This window comes from Cygnus atratus, chromosome 3 (genome assembly GCF_013377495.2).
Source record: "Cygnus atratus isolate AKBS03 ecotype Queensland, Australia chromosome 3, CAtr_DNAZoo_HiC_assembly, whole genome shotgun sequence".
NCBI classification, from domain to species: domain Eukaryota; kingdom Metazoa; phylum Chordata; class Aves; order Anseriformes; family Anatidae; genus Cygnus; species Cygnus atratus.
The window spans coordinates 1,299,609-1,319,787 of NC_066364.1; the positions used below are offsets into that span (position 1 = coordinate 1,299,609).

At 65.1% G+C, this 20,179-nt stretch overlaps 1 protein-coding gene across 1 annotated transcript; it reads right to left on the minus strand.

Annotated features, from left to right (window-relative positions):
• Nucleotides 1-4,936: 4,936 nt before the first annotated feature.
• Nucleotides 4,937-18,321, minus strand: KCNK3 (potassium two pore domain channel subfamily K member 3). Its single transcript, XM_035563685.1, has 2 exons — nt 18,039-18,321; nt 4,937-5,844 (listed from the first exon to the last, which is right to left on the minus strand). The coding sequence occupies exons 1-2, from the start codon at nt 18,319-18,321 to the stop codon at nt 4,937-4,939; spliced, it is 1,191 nt and encodes a 396-aa protein (XP_035419578.1).
• Between the last annotated feature and the right edge of the window lie 1,858 nt (nt 18,322-20,179).

Sequence of the window (20,179 nt, forward strand, 5' to 3'; positions counted from 1 at the left end):
CACCCCCGATGGGACCCCTGGGAGCCTCCCGGTGTCTCCGGCCTCCCCTCGAGGGAGAAGGGGAAGGGAGGCCGAGGGAAGGGAGGCCGAGGGAGGGGAGGCCGAGGGAGGGGAGGCCGAGGAAGAAGGGGTCGGGAGGCCAAGGGAAGGGAGGCCGAGGGAAGGGAGGCCAAGGGAAGGGAGGTTGAGGGAAGGGAGGCCAAAGAAGAAGGGGTCGGGAGGCTGAGGGAAGGAGGCTGAGGGAAGGAGGCTGAGGGAAGGGAGGCCGAGGGAGGGGAGGCCGAGGAAGAAGGGGTCGGGAGGCTGAGGGAAGGAGGCTGAGGGAAGGGAGGCCTAGGAAAGGGAGGCTGAGGGAGGGGAGGCCGAGGAAGAAGGGGTCAGGAGGCCGAGGGAAAAGGGGAAGAGAGGCCTAGGGAAGGGAGGCCGAGGGAGGGGAGGCCGAGGAAGAAGGGGTCGGGAGGCCGAGGGAAAAGGGGAAGAGAGGCCTAGGGAAGGGAGGCCGAGGGAGGGGAGGCCGAGGAAGAAGGGGTCGGGAGGCCGAGGGAAAAGGGGAAGGGAGGCCAAGGGAAGGGAGGCTGAGGGAAGGGAGGCCGAGGAAGAAGGGGTCAGGAGGCCGAGGGAAGGGAGGCCGAGGGATAAGGGGAAGGGAGGCCGAGGGAGGGGAGGCCGAGGGAGGGGAGGCCGAGGGATAAGGGGAAGGGAGGCTGAGGGAAGAGAGGCCGAGGGAAGGGAGGCCAATGGAGAAGGGGTCAGGAGGCCAAGGAAAGGGAGGCCGAGGGAGACAGGGAAGAGAAGCCAAGGGAAAAGAGGCCAAGGGAGAAGGGGAAGGGAGGCTGAGGCAAGACAGGCTGAGGAAGAAGGGGTCGGGAGGCCAAGGGAAGGGAGGCCGAGGGAAGGGAGGCCAAGGGAGAAGAAAGAGCCCGGGAGGCCGAAGCAGGATGAGGCCCCCCCCTCCCAGCCCCCATCCCAGCCCCCCCAGGTTCTCCACTCGCGGCCGTTCCTCATTGGCCTCCCCGTGGGCAGAAAAACCAAAGCCCCCGGGCCTCCCACCCACGGGTGATGAGGCCGTGGAGGCCGGGGGAGGCCGCCCCCACCCCACACGCGTGGCACACGCGTGTGAGTGTGTGTGCGCGCTCTGCGGGGCAGAAGGGGCACATGGGGACAGCCAGGTCCCCATGGGGAGGAGAGGGGGCACCCAGCACCCCGGGGGCAGGTGGGGGCTGGGAGGAGAGGGGACAGGAGGGTGGGTTGGGGACGTCGGTTTGGGGACGGTGTTTTTAGGGACGGTGTTTTGGGGATGGTGGGTTGGGGACATTGGTTTGGGGCTGTTAATTTGGGGACACTGGTTTGGGGACGTTGGTTTGGGGACGGTGTTTTTGGGGATGGCGGTTTGGGACAGTGGTTTGGGGGCGGTGGGTTGGGGACGTCAGTTTGGGGACGGTGTTTTGGGGACAGCGGGTTGGGGACATTGGTTTAGGGATGGTGGTTTGGGGACAGCAGGTTCGGGATGTTGGTTTGGGGACGTTGGTTTGGGGATGATGTTTTTGGGGATGGTGTTTTTGGGGCCTGGTTTAGGGACATTGGTGTGGGGGCAGTGGGTTGGGGGTGGCAGGTTGGGGGCACTGGTTTGGGGACGGTGTTTTCGGGACGGTGTTTGGGGATGATGCTTTGGGGATGGTGGGTTGGGGACGTTGGTTTGGGGATTGTGTTTTGGGGACGGTGTTTTGGGGACGGTGTTTTGGGGACTGTTTTGGGGACAGTGGTTTGGGGACAGGGGGTTGGGGATTTTGGTTTGGGGACGGTGTTTTGGGGACAATGGATTGGGGACATTGTTTTGGGGACGGTGTTTTTGGGATACCAGTTTGGGGACAGTGCCTTGGGGACGGCGGGTTGGGGACGGCAATTTGGGGATGGTGGCACAGCCCCTGTGCCCCCCCTGAAGCCCCCCCGCATCACCCCAGCACCCTTTTTAGCGGGGAGGCACCACGCAGACACCAAACCCCCCCCCCCCCGTCCCCATCACCCCAAAACCCCCTGCCCCTGGTGGTCCCCGTCCCGAGGTCTCATCCAGCACAGGGGGGGCCAGGGGACCCCCATCCCCGGGGTCCCAAATCACCCCCCAGCACCCCCGGAGCCTCTGGGGACCGGGGCCACCCCCGGGAACCTCTCTCCCAGGACAGGTCCCAGCACCCTGGTGCTGAGCAGAGGGGCAGGATCCCCCCCGTACCCCAGGACACCCCCACCTTCCCGGTGCCGAGGGCCCATCGCTGGCTCCTGCCCCCCTCGGTGCCCCCCCGGGACCCCCCGGTCCTTCCCTGCTGCTCCCCAACGGGGCGCCCCCAGCCTGTCCTCGTCCCTCCGGGCGGCTGCGGGACCCTCGGGGGTCCCCCTCCCCACTCTGTGTCCCCACGAGAGGGGACGGAGGGATTTGATGCAGGTGGGGGCAGGAGGGGACCCCAGAGCTCCGCCGGGGTCCAGCCCGGGGCACCAGGAATGCCCAAATCCCAAAGGATTTTTTTGCCCCCAAGGTGCCCCGGCCGTGGTTCTTTGTGCATCTCAGCCACCCCAAAACTTGGGGGGGGGGGGGGGGGGGTGGTGCTCAGCCCCGTGCCCCCTCCTGGGCCACACAGAGGGTTGCGGCTGCGTGCTGGTGGCACGGGAGAGGTTGGGGACCCCCCCCCCCGAGGCCCTTCTCGTGCCACCCCAACGAAATGATGCCATGGGGAAAGTCCAGAGAGGGGCACAAAGGTGACCATCATCGGAGGACCCCCCCCACACACACCCCCCGTGCGTCCCGGTCCCCAAAACCCAAAGGTGACGGCGCGGGGGGGGTGGGTGGGGGGGAGCCGGAGCGATGCCGCGGTTCGACCCAGCCTTTATTTCTCTCCGTAACGAAAGGAAGTCAGCAGCACAAATACACTTTGGCGTGAGAAAACGGAGAAACCTCGTTTTTGGGGGGCGGGGGGGGGCGGGGGGGGGGCATGAGGGATATGACTCTGCTCCCCGTTGGCCTCCTGGGGTGAGAAGGATGCGGAGGGCAAAAAGGAATTCCCCGCAGCCCCCCGGCGCGCCTCCCGCAAGCCTCCCTCCCAGCGGAGGGTCCCCCGTGGATGGGGTCGAGGCGTTGGTTATAATAAATACACCCCCCCCGCTCTCCAACGGCACGCACACGTCGTCAAGTATCGGAAATACACATTATTATTATTATTTTTTTTTTTTTTTTCGGTTAAAAGGTGAGAAAAGAAACGCCGCGCCGGGGAGGGGCGCGCTGGGCGCCCCGGCTGCCCCCCCGAGTCCCGGTGTCCTCCTTGGGTTTTTTTTTTTTTTGGGGGGGGTGGGGAGGGGTTCAAGAGGGGTCAGTGCACGTCTCGGTGTGTCGTCCCCCCCCAACCCCGTCCTGCTGTAGGGGCAGCCTGTGCTTTGGGGGTCCTGCGGGGGGGGGGGGGGTCACGGTCCTCGGGGGCAGGGGGTGATGGTGCTGAGCCCTCCTCTGTAGGTGTTTGGGGGGGGGGTCTTGGTCCTGCAGCCCCCTGCCCAGCCCACGTTGGGTGAAAACAGGGAGTTTTTTTTTTCCCCCCTATTCCCTTTTTCCATGGGGCTGTGATGAGGACAGAGCCCCCGTGCCCCCCGCCGTGCGATGTCCCTGTGCCACAGAGCGGGGGGAGAACCCCAAAAACTGGGATCAGAGTGCGGGGTGCGATGGGGCGCAATGGGGTGCTACGGGGTGCTGTGGGGTGCTATGGGGCACAATGGGGTGTGACGGGGTGCAATGGGGTGTGATGGGGTGCTGTGGGATGCGATGGGGCACTATGGGGTGCGATGGGGTGCTACGGGGCGCGATGGGGTGTGGTGGGGCACTATGGGGTGCATGGGGGCACTATGGGGTGCAATGGGGCACAACGGGGTGCGATGGAGGCAACGGGGTGTGATGGGGCACAATAGGGCACGGTGGGGTGCAATGGGGTGCGATGGGGTGCGATGGGGTGTGATGGGGGCAATGGGGTGCGGTGGGGCACAGTGGGGTGTGATGGGGTGCTATGGAGCACAATGGGGTGCTATGGGGAGCAACGGGGTGCAATGGGGCACAATGGGGTGTGATGGCATGCAATGGGGTGCAATGGGGTGCAGTGGGGTGCAATGGGGCACAAGCTCAAGGGTGCAGCTCAGGGGTGTGAAGAGGACGGGTGAAAAAGCCTCCCCGTGCCCTGCATTGTGTCCCCCCCCCCTCCCCCCCGAAAAAAAAACAAAACACTTTGCCCCCAGGTGCCGTGATGGAGATGGGGATCGGGGTTGGGGGGCACCCTACAGCCCCAGCCCGGGCACCTCCACCTCCGGACACAGCCGGTGGCGTTTTGGGCTACGTGACTCGTGGCGTGTCCCCCCCCCCACGAGGGGCAGGGCGAGGACAGCTCCGTCTAAGCCCCTCTTAGCCTGATTTACGGGTGCGCGCATGCTGCAGCAGCCCGGGAGCTGCCCACCCCCCTGGGACCCCCGGTGCCCACCCCCAGCGCCCCCCTCACACCCGAAGAGGGTGCTGGGGGTGGGGGGGGGGGGAGGTCTTGGGGCTCCCCGGATAGAGACGTGTGTGCTCCCCCCTCTGCTCACCTCCCCCCCTTCCCTTCCCCGCCGCTTTCCACCGGGTTAAAACACCCTCTCCGGCTCTTCAAGTTTCACATTTTGAGGAGTGGTTTGCAAAATAAAATAAAAATAACCATTAATTTAAGTTAAAATAAAATAATCCGGCCGCTCCCCCCCCCCCCGTCCCCGTCCCCACCACCACCACCTCACCACCACCACCACCACCACCTCCTGCCCCGCAGCCGCCCCGAGTCCCCTGGGGACCCCGGGGGGGCTTCCAAGGGGGGGGGGGGAGTCCTTGGCGCTGAGGGGATGGGATGGGGGGGGGGGTGATACCACCGGGTGGGGGGGGGGGGTGCTACACGGAGCTGCGGCGCTTCACGAGGCCCTGGAAGGCCGAGAGGCTGTGGAGGCCGGTGGAGACGGAGCTGATGGCCGAGCGCCGGGCGCCGCAGAAGCAGCGGTTGGAAGGGGTCTCGGGGCAGCGTCCCGGCGAGGAGTGGCTCTGCTCCACGCAGGTGTCCGAGGTGGACAGGTCCCGGGGGATGATCATGGGGATGGAGTACTGCAGCTTCTCCCGGCTCTTGTACCACAGGCACGAGCACATGGACTGGAAGTGGAGCACCTCGGCGTAGACGTTGCGCAGCCCCCCACCGCTGCCCCCCAACCCGACGCCCCCCGATGAGGCCGCCGAGGCCACCGGGGCGCCCGGGGCGGTGTCGGCGCCGTGCCCGCCGCCCGCCTGCCCGCCGCGGGTGAGCAGCGCCCGGTGCTCGGCGTCCCGCTTCTCGTCCTCGGCGTTCATGGTCATGAAGCGCAGCACCACCAGGTTGAGGAAGGCCCCGATGACCGTCAGCCCCGTCAGGATGTAGACGAAGCTGAAGGCCACGTACTGCGGCTTGTTCTGCAGGGCCTCGTCCTTCTGCAGCGCCACGTAGTCCCCGAAGCCGATGGTGGTGAGGGTGATGAAGCAGTAGTAGTAGGCGTGGAAGAAGCTCCAGTGCTCGTAGTAGGAGAAGGCGGCCGCCCCGATGCACAGCGTGCTGATGCAGGAGAAGAAGCCGATGGTGACCATGTTGGCCATGGAGACCTCGGCGCGCCTCATGCCCAGGCACTTCTTGACGCGGTGCAGGAGGTACCGGACGAAGGTGTTGATGCGCTCGCCCAGGCTCTGGAACATGACGAGGGTGAGGGGGATGCCCAGCAGGGCGTAGACCATGCAGAAAACCTTCCCGCCGTCCGTGCTGGGGGCTGCGTGGCCGTACCCTGGGGGGGGAGAAGGCACGGAGAGGGTCGGCGTGGTCCCAGCACCCTGCACACCCCTTCCTTGGCCACCCGGCCGGGGATGGGGTCTGGAGGGGGCACCCGAGTGAAGCCCCGGCCGAGGGGGGATTGGTGCTGGCACCAGGGCATTGCAGGTGCTGTTCCTCACAGACACAGACACAGATTTCTAGGTTGGAAGAGACCTCAAGATCATCGAGTCCAACCTCCGACCTAACACTAAGTACTCCACTAAACCATATCGCTAAGCTCTACATCTAAACGTCTTTTAAAGACCTCCAGGGATGGTGACTCCACCACCTCCCTGGGCAGCCCGTTCCAATGCTTAATAACCCTTTCGGTAAAGAAGTACTTCCTAACATCCAGCCTAAAACTCCCCTGTCGCAACTTTCGCCCATTCCCCCTCGTCCTGTCACCAGGCACGTGGGAGAACAGACCAACCCCCACCTCGCTACAGCCTCCTTTAAGGTAACTGTAGAGAGCGATAAGGTCGCCCCTGAGCCTCCTCTTCTCCAGGCTGAACAATCCCAGCTCCCTCAGCCGCTCCTCGTAAGACTTGTTCTCCAGACCCCTCACCAGCTTGGTCGCCCTTCTGTGGACTCGCTCGAGCACGTCCATGTCCTTCCTGTAGCGAGGGGCCCAAAACTGAACACAGTACTCAAGGTGCGGCCTCACCAGAGCCGAGTACAGGGGCACAATCACTTCCCTAGACCTGCTGGCCACACTGCTTCTTATACAGGCCAGGATGCTGTTGGCCTTCTTGGCCACCTGAGCACACTGCTGGCTCATATTCAGCCGACTATCAACCAATACTCCCAGGTCCTTCTCGGCCAGGCAGCTTTCCAGCCACTCATCTCCCAGCCTGTAGCTCTGCTTGGGGTTGTTGCGCCCCAGGTGCAGGACCCGGCACTTGGCCTTGTTGAACTTCATACAGTTGACCTCAGCCCATCGCTCCAGCCTATCCAGATCCTCCTGCAGAGCCTTCCTGCCCTCGAGCAGATCGACACACGCACTTAGCTTGGTGCTCAAATGCACCTCCCGGGACAGCCTGACCCACAAGGGCTGGGTGGGGATGCAAAGGAGAAGGGGGAAAAAATGGAGTTTTTAAGGAATGGAGAGGTGATGGCTGTCCTCCGTCACCCCATCCCTGAGCCCCTGCATCCCTGCGTCCCCCTGTCCCTGCATCTCTGTGTCCCCCTGTCCCTGCATCTCTGCGTCTCCATGTCCCTGCATCCCTGTGTCCCCATGTCCCTGTATCCCTGTGTCCCATGTCCCTGCATCCCTGTGTCCTCATGTCCCTTTATCTGTGTCCCCATGTCCCTTTATCCCCGTGTCCCCATGTCCCTGCCTCCCTCTGCCCCAGGGCTCTGCCATCGGCCACCCGGGGGCTGCCAGGGGAGCTGGGGGGAGCTGGGGGGACCCCAGCCCCGGGGGCAGCATCTGGACGTGCAGTAATCTCCTGCTTGCGCAGGACGCATGCAGATGGGACTTTGCGAGGGGGATTATTTGTCTGTAATGGATCCCGGGAAGAGGCAGCTGAGCCCGGGGGGACTTGGGGGGGCTGGGAACTGGGGGGGCTGTGCGCTGCCAGGAGGTGCCCTCGCCACCGGGCAGCCACCCCTCACCTTGCCCTGTCCCTTCTCCTTCTCCTTCTCCTTCTCCTTCTCCTTCTCCTTCTCCTTCTCCTTCTCCTTCTCCTTCTCCTTCTCCTTCTCCTTCTCCTTCTCCTTCTCCTTCTCCTTCTCCTTCCCCTTCTCCTTCTCCTTCTCCTTCTCCTTCTCCTTCTCCTTCTCCTTCTCCTTCTCCTTCTCCTTCTCTTCCTTTCCCTTTCTTATTCCCTTTCCCTTTCTCCTTCCCCTTTCCCTTCTTCTTTCCCCTCCTTCCCTATTCTTTTCCCTATTCTTTCCCTATTCTTTTCCCTATTCTTTTCCCTTCCCCTTCCCCTTCCCCTTTCCCTTCCCCTTTCCCTTCCCCTTCCCCTTTCCCTTTCCCTTTCCCTTTCCCTTTCCCTTTCCCTTTCCCTTTCCCTTTCCCTTTCCCTTTCCCTTTCCCTTCCCCTTTCCCTTTCCCTTTCCCTTCCCCTTTCCCTTCCCCTTCCCCTTCCCCTTTCCCTTCCCCTTTCCCTTCCCCTTCCCCTTTCCCTTCCCCTTCCCCTTCCCCTTCCCCTTCCCCTTCCCCTTCCCCTTCCCCTTCCCCTTCCCCTTCCCCTTCCCCTTCCCCTTCCCCTTCCCCTTCCCCTTCCCCTTCCCCTTCCCCTTCCCCCTCCCCTTCCCCCTCCCCTTCCCCTTTCCCTTCCCCTTCCCCTTCCCCTTCCCCTTTCCCTTTCCCTTCCCCTTCCCCTTTCCCTTTCCCTTCCCCTTCCCCTTCCCCTTCCCCTTCCCCTTTCCATTGCATTTACAGTGCCCCACTCCTCAAGTATTAAAAGCCTCCAGAAACACGTTCCACATAAAAGAACAGGCCGTGTTCCCCTACACGTGGAAAACATTTTGATGTTGTTATTAAGGCGCAAAGGCAGGGCCCCCCGGGCACCTCTCCCCCAGTGCCAGCAGCGTCCCCGGGGCCCCGTGGGCCATTTCTGCCCGGTGCTGAGCGAGCGCTGTCAGGGCCAGGTGGACCTGGGGACGGCTTCGGGGAGCACAACACTGGGTTTGAGGCAAATTTACCCTGAAAAAACCTTTGGTCCTCCTGGGGCCCAGCCCTGCCCTCCGGGGAGCCCCCAGCCACAAAGCCTCGCGTGCGCCCTGGGGGTTTCCGATCCCCTTTCCTCCTGCACCCTGGAGGTTTCTGGTCCCCTTTCCTCCTACACCCTGGGGGTTTCTGAGCCCTTTTCCTCCAGACCTGAGCTCGGTCCTGGTATTCCCACTCTGCCCCATCTCTCCTTCACCCTGCCTTCCCCCCGCCGTCCTCGCCGGCAGCCTCCGAGGGGCCAAGGATTTACGCCGTGCCGGGGCGAGGCGAAAGCACGCTCGTCAGATCTCCTTCCAAACCGTCCCCGTGGAGATGGTGCTGAGCTGCAGGGGGGAGCTGGGGGGCCCCAAATACATCTCCCGCTCCTGGAGAGCCCCAAATACATCTGCTGCTCCTGGGGAGGGGGGCTGAGCGTGGTGCCCCCCTGGCGACACCGCGGAGGGGACGCCGTGGCTGTGCCACCCGTGGCAGGAGGGAGCAGGGGGCGCAGCTGCCGGGTGCCTCCATTTCCCCCGAAACAGCCCAAACCTCCCCATTTCCATATGGCCAAGGGTGGGATTTTAGGGTCCGAGCCTCCAGCGGTGCCCTGCCGGCACCCTCATCGAGTACCCTGCTGCCATATGGGCTCCTGGGCTATATTTAGCATATTCAGCCCCATTTCCCCAGGGCTATATTTAGCATATTTATCCCCATTTCCCCAGGACTATATTTAGCATATTTATCCCCATTTCCCCAGGGCTATATTTAGCATATTTAGCCCCATTTCCCCAGGACTATATTTAGCATATTTAGCCCCATTTCCCCAGGGCTATATTTAGTATATTTATCCCCATTTCCCCAGGGCTATATTTAGCATATTCAGCCCCATTTCCCCAGGGCTATATTTAGCATATTTATCCCCATTTCCCCAGGGCTATATTTAGCATATTTAGCCCCATTTCCCCAGGACTATATTTAGCATATTTAGCCCCACTTCCCCAGGGCTATATTTAGCATATTCAGCCCCATTTCCCCAGGGCTATATTTAGCATATTTAGCCCCATTTCCCCAGGGCTATATTTAGCATATTTATCCCCATTTCCCCAGGGCTATATTTAGCATATTCAGCCCCATTTCCCCAGGGCTATATTTAGCATATTCAGCCCCATTTCCCCAGGACTATATTTAGCATATTTATCCCCATTTCCCCAGGACTATATTTAGTATATTTAGCCCCATTTCCCCAGGGTTATATTTAGCATATTCAGCCCCATTTCCCCAGGGCTATATTTAGCATATTCAGCCCCATTTCCCCAGGGCTATATTTAGCATATTTATCCCCATTTCCCCAGGGCTATATTTAGCATATTCAGCCCCATTTCCCCAGGGCTATATTTAGCATATTTATCCCCATTTCCCCAGGGCTATATTTAGCATATTCAGCCCCATTTCCCCAGGGCTATATTTAGTATATTTAGCCCCATTTCCCCAGGGCTATATTTAGCATATTCAGCCCCATTTCCCCAGGGCTATATATTTACTACATTCAGCCCCATTTCCCCAGGGAAGGCCAAGCACCCATCGACCCCCCCCGCTCCTCCCCCAGCTTCATCGGGCACTGCCTGATCTCTACCACTTTTTTGGGGTGAAAGTCGGGGGTTTTAAAGCCTGGAGGAGAGGCGGATAGCGGGGGGAGAGACCCGGGGAGGGTGAGCCCCCAAACCCCTCTTGCACCCCCATTTTCATCCTTTATGGGCAGGAAGCACGCTGGAGATGCTGCCCGAGCCCCTGCCCCATTGGGGACCCCTTCACAGTGCCCCCCAGCCAGACTGGGGCCAGATCCTGCCCTCCCCGCCCTTACAAAAGGGTGCTCAGCACCTTTACTCTGCTTCTACACCCCCCCCCCCCCAAAACCAGCCCCAGGGGTGCTCCTCGAAAGGTGCTGGGGGTGCCGGGCGGGCAGGGTGCTGCGGGCAGGGAGCGCGGTGCCCGTCCCCGGGGAAAAACCCTGGCACGTCCCCGAGGAAGGCGGCCGGCTCGTGGCCTTTTTAGGGCCGCGGAGGAGCAGGTGTAGGGCTGGGACCTGGAGCACGTCCCGGGGATTAGCGGGCAGCGGGCCATGGGGCTGGAGGAGGGGGGGGGGGGAATGGTGCTGAGCTGGGGGCTGCGGGGCTGCGGGTGCCAGGGGTGGTGGGCGCGGAGCAGGGGGCACCGGGTGCTGGGGGGGGGGGGGGGGGGGTTAGGAGGGGGCTGTGTCAGCTCCAGGGGGTGTGGGGATGGGGGATAGGGCTGCTGGGGGCCAGGGGTAGGGGGCTGCAGGGGGCAAATTATGGGGCTGCAGGGAGTGAGGGTATGGGGCTGCAGGGTGCAAGGTATGGGGCTGCAGGGGGTAAGGTATGGGACTGCAGGGAGTGAGGGCATGGGGCTGAGGGGAGTAAAGTTATGGGGCTGAGGGGCGTGAGGGTATGGAGCTGCTGGGAGCAAGGTGTGGGGCTGCAGGGAGCAAAGTTACGGGGCTGAAGGGGGCAGGGGTATGGGGCTGCACAGAGCAGGGTATGGGGCTGCAGCGGGTAAGGTATGGGGCTGCAGGGAGTGAGGGTATGGGGCTGCAGGGAGCAGAACATGGGGGTGCAGGGAGCAGGGGAATGGGGCCCCGGGCAGCATCCTCCTCCAGCAGGCAGCGGCACCAAGCCCCTCGCTCCGTAACCCCAACCCCAGCTCTCGTCCCCTCTGTGTGTGTGTGTGTGTGTGCGCACGTGTGTGCACGGTGTGTGTGTGAGTGTGTGTGCACTGTGTGTGTGTGTGTGTGTGTGCACTGCTGTGTGTGTGTGCACTGTGTGTGTGTGCACTGCTGTGTGTGTGCACTGTGTGTGTACTGCTGTGTGCGTGTGTGCACTGCTGTGTGTATGTGCACTGCTGTGTGTGCTCTGTGTGTGTGCACTGCTCTGTGTGTGTGTGTGCACTGCTCTGTGTGTGCACTGTGTGTGTGTGCACTGCTCCGTGTGTGCTCTGTGTGTGTGCACTGATGTGTGTGTGTGCACTGCGTGTGTGTGTGTGCACTGCTCTGTGTGTGCACTGTGTGTGTGCACTGCTCCGTGTGTGCTCTGTGTGTGTGCACTGTGTGTGTGCACTGCTCTGTGTGTGTGCACTGCTGTGTGTGTGTGCACTGTGTGTGTGTGTGTGCTCTGTGTGTGTGCACTGTGTGTGTGCACTGCTCTGTGTGTGTGCACTGTGTGTGTGTGCTGTGTGTGTGCTGTGTGTGCGCGCTCTGTGTGTGTGCGCTCTGTGTGTGCGCACTGCTCTGTGTGTGTGTGTGCATTGCTCTGTGTGAGTGTGCACTGCTGTGTGTGCGCAACGGGGGGGGTCACAGCCCCCCAGGGCTGCTCGCAGCCCCCCCACCGGCCCCCCCCCCTGCAGCCGTGCGCCCCCCCCCCGCCGCGGGCCCGATGCTGTCATGGAAAATCCCCGCACCGGCCAAGGGCCGTGTTTGCGCTGACCCAAAACTGGCAATTTTTCACTCAATTCTGGGGCTCCGCCAGGCCTCTTCCCGGCTCCCCCCCCCCCCCCCCCCCCAGTCCTCCCATTCTCCCCACCACAGGGGGGTGGGGGCCACGGCCATGGGGCTGGGTGCTGGTGGCCCCCCAGCGGGAAGGGGTCTCGGGGGGGGGGGGAATAAAACCCACCCAAAGCCCCCATGTCCTTCCACCCCCCCCCCCATTGCGCCCCCCCAGGGGCAGGGGGCTGGCACACGCTGCCCCTCTGGCACCCAAATTTGGGGGGGATCCGATCCTGCAGGGCAGGAGGAGGCTGGTGGGGGGGGGGGGGCTCAGCCATGCCCCCCCCCCCCAGCACCCCCAGGTTGGGGCTTGCCTGTGGGAAGGATGCGGCTCCTTCCTGGGAGCTCTGCTTGGCTGGGGGGGCAAGGGGGTGGGGGCAGAGGTACCCAGCGCCGCGCTCTAGAACCCAGCACCGTGCTCCAGAACCGGCACTGTGCTCCGGGGCTCAGCACCACGCGCTGGAGCTTTGTGCCATTGCCCGGAACAGTGCATGAGTGCCCAGCACCGTGCACCAGCACCGTGCAGCAGCCCCAGCACTGTGCACCAGTGCCAAGCTCTCTGCACAAGCACCCAGCACCGTGCACCAGCACCGTGCAGCAGTGCCCAGCACCGTGCAGCAGCACCCAGCACCATGCAGCGGTGCCCAGCACCGTGCACCAGCACCATGCACTGTGCGGCAGCGCCCAGCACCGTGTACAAGCACCCAGCACCGTGCAGCAGCATCCAACACCACGCAGCAGCGCCCAGCACTGTGCAGCAGTGCCCAGCACCGTGCACAAGCACCCAGCACCATGCACCAGTGCCTAGCACCACGCACCAGCACTGTGCACAAGCACCCAGCACCGAGCAGCAGCGCCCAGCACTCTGCACAGGCACCCAGCTCTGTGCACCAGTGCCTAGCACCGTGCACAAGCACCCAGCACCCTGCACAAGCATCATGCAGCAGCACCCAGCACTGTGCAGCAGCGCCTAGCACCATGCACCAGCACTGTGCAGCAGCACCCAGCACCCTGCACAATCACCCAGCACCGTGCAGCAGTGCCTAGCACCGTGCAGCAGCACCGTGCAACACCAGCACCATGCAGCAGCGCCCAGCACCGCGCAGCAGCGCCCAGCACCCTGCACAAGCACGCAGCACCATGCACCAGCACCCAGGACCGTGCACCAGCACCCAGGACCGTGCACCAGCACCGTGCAGCAGCGCCCAGCACCCTGCGCAATCACCCAGCACCGTGCAGCAGTGCCTAGCACCGTGCACCAGCACCGTGCACCAGCACCGTGCAACACCAGCACCGTGCAGCAGCGCCCAGCACCATCCAGCACCACCGCAGCCCCTCTGCCCACGGCTGCTCTCCCCGCCGCGAGCCCCCCGCGCCGAGGCAGCAGCTCGTCTCTCCCCTTCATTAGCCCCACGCCGCCCGGCCAGGATTTATCCAAGGCGGCGCTGCCTGCCATAAATCCTGCGCGCTGCGCTCCCTGCAGCCCCAGAGGCGGCTGATAAATGTTGAAGCCAGCCCGTAAATCACACGCGGGTCGGAGCAGGCCCTCCCGCGGCTCCGGATCGGGTCCGGCTTCCCAGCACCAGACCCGGCAGCACCCAGCTGGGGCTCGGCAATTGGAAAAAAAAAAAAAAAAAAAAAAAAAACAACCGACAAAAATAAAGAAATTGGGCCGTGGCTTGTTTCCTTCTGCCCGGTGCTGCGCACCTCTGGCCCAGCACGGGTTGTTTGTGCCTGCTCTGAGCCAGCCGCTTGCAGAGTTTAATGAGGCGTCTGCAGGGAGAGGCATTAATTGTTCTTATCTCTCCAGGACAGGGATGAGCAGGAAATGTACAGGCTGGGAGCAGAACTGAGCTCCGGGGTGTGGGGGGGGGGGGTCTCCAGGATGGAGCCCACCGGGCAGGACACACAGGAGCCTCCCCAGGACAAGGCTCTGCCTCCTCCTTGCCACGGCGCTGAGCCTCAGCCAGGGGGGGGGCCGCAATCGGCACCCCAAAACCCCCATCACGCAGGGCTGTGGTCTCGGGGTGCGCATGCTCTGCACCCCCACCTCCCCACCCGCCCTCCGTGCTGCGCGCGCCCTCGGTAGGCTTCAGAGTGAACGCCCCAGACGGCGATGCCCTGTGCAGTGGGGGCGGGGGGGGGGGGGGGGCCTGGTGCCTACGTGGAGGGGGGGAAGGACGCCGCTCCTGCCCTCCCAGCTCTGCTTCGTCCCCGAAACAAGCCCCCGGGGTGACCGCAGGGGGCCGGGGACAAAACAAGCCCCCGGGGTGACCGCAGGGGGCCGGAGCGCGTCGGGCGACGCGTGTTCCCCCCCATGCCGTGGGCACGGGGTCCCGCTCCGGGCATCATCCCCCCCCCATCCCCCCCCCTCCCAGTGGGTGTTTGGGGTGCGGGGAAGCAAATCCCATCCCTGAAACGGAGCGGCACGCTCCTGCCCTCCAGCGCGTTCACTCTGAAGCCTACCGAGGGCGCTCCCCGAGCTGCCACGACCGATTTCCCCCCCGCGCTCGTCGAGCGCGCAGCGGGGACAGAAATGTCCAGAGGGCTTCCGAGCTCCGTCCCCAACCTCCTGCTCGAGCGACCTGCTCCTCGCCCTCCGGGCCACGCGTGTCTCACTGCCACCGTGCCACGTCCCCAGGGCCGGGGGGGGTGGTGGTGGGGGGGGGGGTCGTGGTGCCTTCCCTCCCCCTGCCTGTGGTTGTCCCCCTACGCGTCCCCTCCCCGTGGGGCCGCCAGGACGAGCCCGGAGCGGGGTGAACGGGGCTGATCGGGGTGAACGGGGCTGAATCGGCGATGAAAATAGCAGCGGGGCGCGCGGGGAGCGCGGTGCTCAGCCTGGCTCTGCGTCAGGCCCGAGCTGCCAGCGGGGAGGAGGCGCTGCCGGGGACGGGCAGCGAGGCCAAGGGCTTGGGGGGGGGGGGGCGGGGGGGGGCAGCAGGGGGGGGGGGTGTCCGAGCAAACCCGGCCCTGCCACCGTGTCCCCGTGTCCCCGGGGCATGGGAACGCACCGAGGCGGTGGGGAGGGGGCTGCGGGGACACCCCCCCCCACACACACACACACACCGTGGCCAGCACCCAGAGCATCGCGGTGGCCGCGTTCCCGTGTCCTTGTCCTCAGCCTCTTTTTGTTCCCCCCCCCCCCCCCCGGGGTGCTGAGCAGGGAAGGTCCCAGCACCTTCCCGCGGTGCCACGGGTTTGGGACATGGGGCAGGAGGCTTGGGGGGGGTGTGGGGGGGGGCACCAGGAGACCCCCGGGGGCAGAGGAGGGGACGCGGTGCCGCCGCCGTCACCGCAGCCCTGCCCCACACTGAGCCATCCCGTGCCATAAATAAGCCCAGAGGGAGGGGGACAGTGACAGATGGTGGCACCGTGGCCAGCCTCCGCCACCTGCCCCAGCCCAAATGGCCCCAGCGAGGTGCTGGGGACACGTTTTGGGGCCGGTGACAGCCCCCCCAGCACGTGGCAGGGACGCGGGGTACCCCTCCCCGTGCGTGTACCCGGCTGCCACCACCGCTGTCCCCGTGAGTGCCACCACGGGGGGGGCTCATCTCCTGCCCCCAGCAGGCTCACGGAGCCCCCCAGAGCAGCAGCACCCAGCCCCGGGCACCCTTGGGTGCCCCCCGGCTCCCTCTCCAAACCAGAGCCACCCCGGGAGCGTCGGAGGGGACAGAGCCCAGGAGAGCTGGGGGACAGGGGACAGGGGGACGTGTGCTGGGGACAGGGCCCCCAGGGACCTTCAGAGCCTCGAGTTTTGGCTCTTTTCCCAGTAAAAAAAAAAAAAAAGAAAAAAAAAAAACCCAAAACACACAAAAAGCAAGGAAAACTTTGGAGCGGGACCCGCCGCCCGCCCCACTTTTCCTCCTTCCCTCTTTAAACCTGACCTTGGCCGGCTCAGCGCCCTCCCTGCCTGCCCTGCACCCCCGCAGGATCCGTCCCCGGCTGGGGACAGGCACAAAGCCGCCCCCCTGCCACCCCGGGGGGGGGGGGTTGTGCCCAGGGCCACCCCAAGGGAGATGGAGGCTGAATGCGGCGGGGACGGCCACAGCCCCGGGCCGGGGGTTTGTGCCGGGTGCTCACGGGGGGGTGTCAGGGGACCAGGACAGGACCCCCAGCACCCCCCCCAGCACCCCCCAGTCCCTTCCCATGCTGGTGGCAAACCCCCCCCCCCCCGCCCCGGCACCCCCCTGCCGCCCCCCCCTCCTGCCCCGCTCCCTCTCACGTCAGACATAAGCTGCTTCCCCGAGCCTGCCCCAGCTGCTCCGCCAGCCCCCAGCCCATAATAACCCCCCCAGCTCAGCCCTGCACCCCCCCAGGACTACCCCCCCACAGACCCCCGGGTCCTGCCCGCGGCACGCGGAGCCTGAGCCTTTTGGGGCTCCCGGGGATGGGGACGTTTTGGGGCTGGGGGCTTATAGGGGTCCTGTGGCCCCCCACCCCCCCGTCCCCTGCCCCCTGTCCCCCTCTCCCAGGTGGGGGGAGCCCCCAGCAGCATTTCCCCAGGGAGTTTTGGTTCCCGGCACCCCGTGCGCCCCCAGGTTGGGTCGGGTCAGGTCAGGATGGGGCAGGGAGATGGTCCTGAGCTGTGCCCCCCCCGCAGCAGCTCCCCCACATCCCTGTCCCGTCCCCCCCCCACCCCGGCAGGAGATGGGCTGCGAGGGAACCCTGTCCCCAGGAGACCTTCCTCCTCCTCCTCCTCCTCCTCCTCCTCCTCCTCCAGGGAAGGGGTCAGCCGAGGGAATGGCCTGTCCTCCGCGGGGAGGGGGACAGGAGCACCCCAGGGTGCTGGGGGGGGGGGGGCACGGTGTGCAGGGACGAGAACCCCCACGGGCCCCTCCCGGGCTGTCACCCCAAGGGACTCACCCCCCCCAGCAGCTTCCTGCCCTCCCCCAGGAGAAGCCCCCGAATTTTCCCCGTGCCCCAAGTCACATCTCCCCCCTCCCAAAGCACCCTGTGCCCCCCCAGCCCTGCCGGACCCCACAACCCCCCCAGGACCTCCCTGCAGGGCTGGGAAGGGGGGGGCCTGCCCCAAGCCAAGGCTCAGGCCCCCCCCCCCCAGACACCCTGGGGCTGCAAGGGGGGGGTGTCGGAGTGTGGGGGGGTGATTCCGGGCAGGGGATCCCCAAAACTGGGGGACCAGAGGCTGCGGGAACGGGTGGGGGTCGGGTGGGTCAGGGGGGGGTGTCCTGGGACAGTGGGGGCTGGGAAATTCTGGGGGGAGGGAACCCGTGGGGGTCTCCCCGATGCTGCGGGGAGGGGTGGGGGGTGCGGGCGGGGGGGTTTCCTGGTGGTGGGTGGGTGAGCCTGATGCCAGGGGGTCGGGCGTTTTGGGGAGGGGATTTTGGGGTGGGCTTTTTGGGGAGGGTGCCCTTGGGGTGAGCGTTTAGGAGAGGGTGCCACTGGGGCCGGGTGTTTTGGGGAGGGGTCCTTTGGGGTCGGGCCTTTTGGGGAGGGGACTTTTGGGGTGGGGGTTTTGGAGAGGGTGCCACTGCGGTGGGCGTTTTGGGGAGGGGTCTGTCGGGGTCAGGCATTTTGGGGAGGGGTCCTTTGGGGCCGAGCGTTTTGGGGAGGGGACTTTTGGGGTGGGCTTTTTGGGGAGGGGTCCGTTGGGGTCGGGCCTTTTGGGGAGGGGTCCGTTGGGGTCGGGCCTTTTGGGGAGGGGACTTTCGGGGTGGGGGTTTTGGGGAGGGTGCCGCTGGGGCCGGGCCTTTTGGAGAGGGGTCCTTGGGGGCCGGGCGTTTTGGGGAGGGGTCCTTGGGGGCCGGGCGTTTTGGGGAGGGGACCTTTGGGGTCGGGCCTTTCGGGGAGGGGTCCGGCAGGTCTGCAGGGCTTCGGGGGCCAGCCGGGCTGCTCTCCCGGGCGCCGCGAGGCTGGGCGCAGCAGCCACCGGGGGCAGGCGGGCAAGGGAGGAGGGGGGCGGCGGCGGCGGCGGCGGCGCTACGGGGGTGGTCGTTACCTATGGTGGTGATGACGGTGATGGCGAAGTAGAAGGAGCCGGCGAATTTCCACTGCACGCCGGCCTTGTGCGGCTTCAGCTTGAGCACGACCCACTCGAGCTCGCGGAAGCCGGCGGCGCTCAGGTTGTACTTGCTCCGCAGCTCCTGGCTGCGCGCCTCCAGCCGCCTCCTCTCCGCCGTCTCCCCCTCGGACTCGAGCGCGTCGAAGACGGCGGCGCCCACCAGCAGGTAGGTGAAGGTGCACATGATGAGCGCCAGCGTGCGCACATTCTGCCGCTTCATGGTGCGGAGCAGGCGGCGGCGGCGGCGGCGGAGGGGGGGGGGGGGAGGCGGCGGGGCCGTCCGGGCATGGCGGCGGCGGCTGGAGCGGTGGAGGAGCGGCGGGGCCCCGGCGGCGGCGGTGGTGGTGGTGCTGGTGGTGCTGGTGGGGGTGGTGCTGGTGGTGGTGCTGGTGGTGGTGCTGGAGGTGCTGGAGGTGGCGGCCGGGCTGGCGGAGGAGGAGGAGAGGGGAGGGGGCGGCGGAGGAGGGGGGCGGGTGGGGGCGGAGCTGTCCTTCAGCACCGGCGCCCCCCCGCATCGGGAACGGGGACCGGGGACCGGGTTTGGCACCGGTAGCGGACGCCAAGCACCGGGCGCTGGGGTTGGCACCGGGTACCGGGCACCGTGCGCTGGGAACGGCACCGGCACCGGGCACCGGGCGCCGGTACCATCACCGGTACCGGCACCGTGCACTAAGCACTGGGCACTGGGACCGGTACCAGGCACCGGCACCAGTCACTGGGAATGGCACCAGCACCAGGCACCAGGCATCAAGCACCGGGCGCTGGGACTGGCACCGGGCACTGGGCACCATCCACTGGGATTGGCACCGACACTGGGCACTGGTCCCATAACCTTGCACCAAGCACTGGGGACTGGGAATGGCACTGGCACCAGCACCAGGCACTGGTACCATCACCAGTACCATCAGCATCCACCAAGCACCGTGCACTGGGAATGGCACCGGGCACTGGGCACCGTGCACTGGGAATGGCACCGGCACCAGGCACTGGGCACTGGTACCATCACAAGTACCGTCACTGGGCACCAGCACCGGGCATTGGGACTGGCACCGGGCTCCATGAACTGGGAATGGCATTGACACAGGGCACTGGTCCCATAACTGTGCACCAAGCACAGTGCACTGGGACTGGCACCAGCACCATGCACCATGCTCTGGGAATGACGCCAGCACCAGGCACCGTGCACTGGCACCAGCACCGTGCGCCAAGCACCGTGCACTTACACACGCTGGTACACGCCGAACCCTCAGCATCACTGCCAGGCTGCACCAGCACCAGCACACACCAGTGCGCTGTGTGCCCTCGGTGCCAATGCACTGCACTGGCACACATGGGCACGCACCGGTATGGTGCACCAACTGGTGTTGTGCACCGGTACACGCCAGCAGCACCGTGCGCGGTGCATCAGCACGCTGCGCACCAGCACACACCGGCAGCACCCCGCTGTGTGCACCGACACAAGGCCAGCTGTTGCACGCCTCTCTCTGTGCACGCCCAGAGCCCGCGGTCACACGCGCGGTGCGGGGCTGCGGTTGGAGGCACGGTGCTGGTGCAAAGCGCCTTGGTGTCAGCCTTGTGGCCTCTCCTCTGGCCGGGGGACACCAAGGGAAATCCCACGGCCGTGCTGCTCTCACCCCGCCCCATCTCCAGCAGCCGCGTGCATGGACACGGCATGCCGTGAGAGGGGATGGAGAGCGAGCTGCCCAAAGCTGCTGGTTGCTGTCCCCAAAACTGTCCCTGTCACTGGAGGTGCCCCAGAATGGGCACTGCTCCTTACTGCATCCAGCACCCGCTGGGCACAGCGTGGGGGACCTCTGGGGGAAAGCCCCCAGGCGCAAATGTCCTCGGTGGAGGCAGGAACCAGGGACGGGAGCTGCTGAGCCTGGGGCAACAAGGAGCGACCTCAGGCTGCTCGTGTGGCCCCAGGACACATTTTGTCATCCGCTGACACCCGAAACGAGGAACAATTGCGCTTTGCACATGTGCTGGCACCTCAAGCAAGCTGCCAGCAGGCAGTGACACGTGGCACTGCGGCAGGACGCCCGGGTCCCTGCGGTCCCTGGGGGTTCCCAGCAGCG

Coding starts and splice junctions, on each gene's coding strand:
- KCNK3 (XM_035563685.1), bottom strand. CDS start 18,321: ATGAAGCGGCAGAATGTGCGCACGCTGGCGCTCATCATGTGCACCTTC. Junction 5,845..18,038: donor CACCGTCATCACCACCATAG/GTAACGACCACC, acceptor CTCCCCCCCCAG/GGTACGGCCACGCAGCCCCC.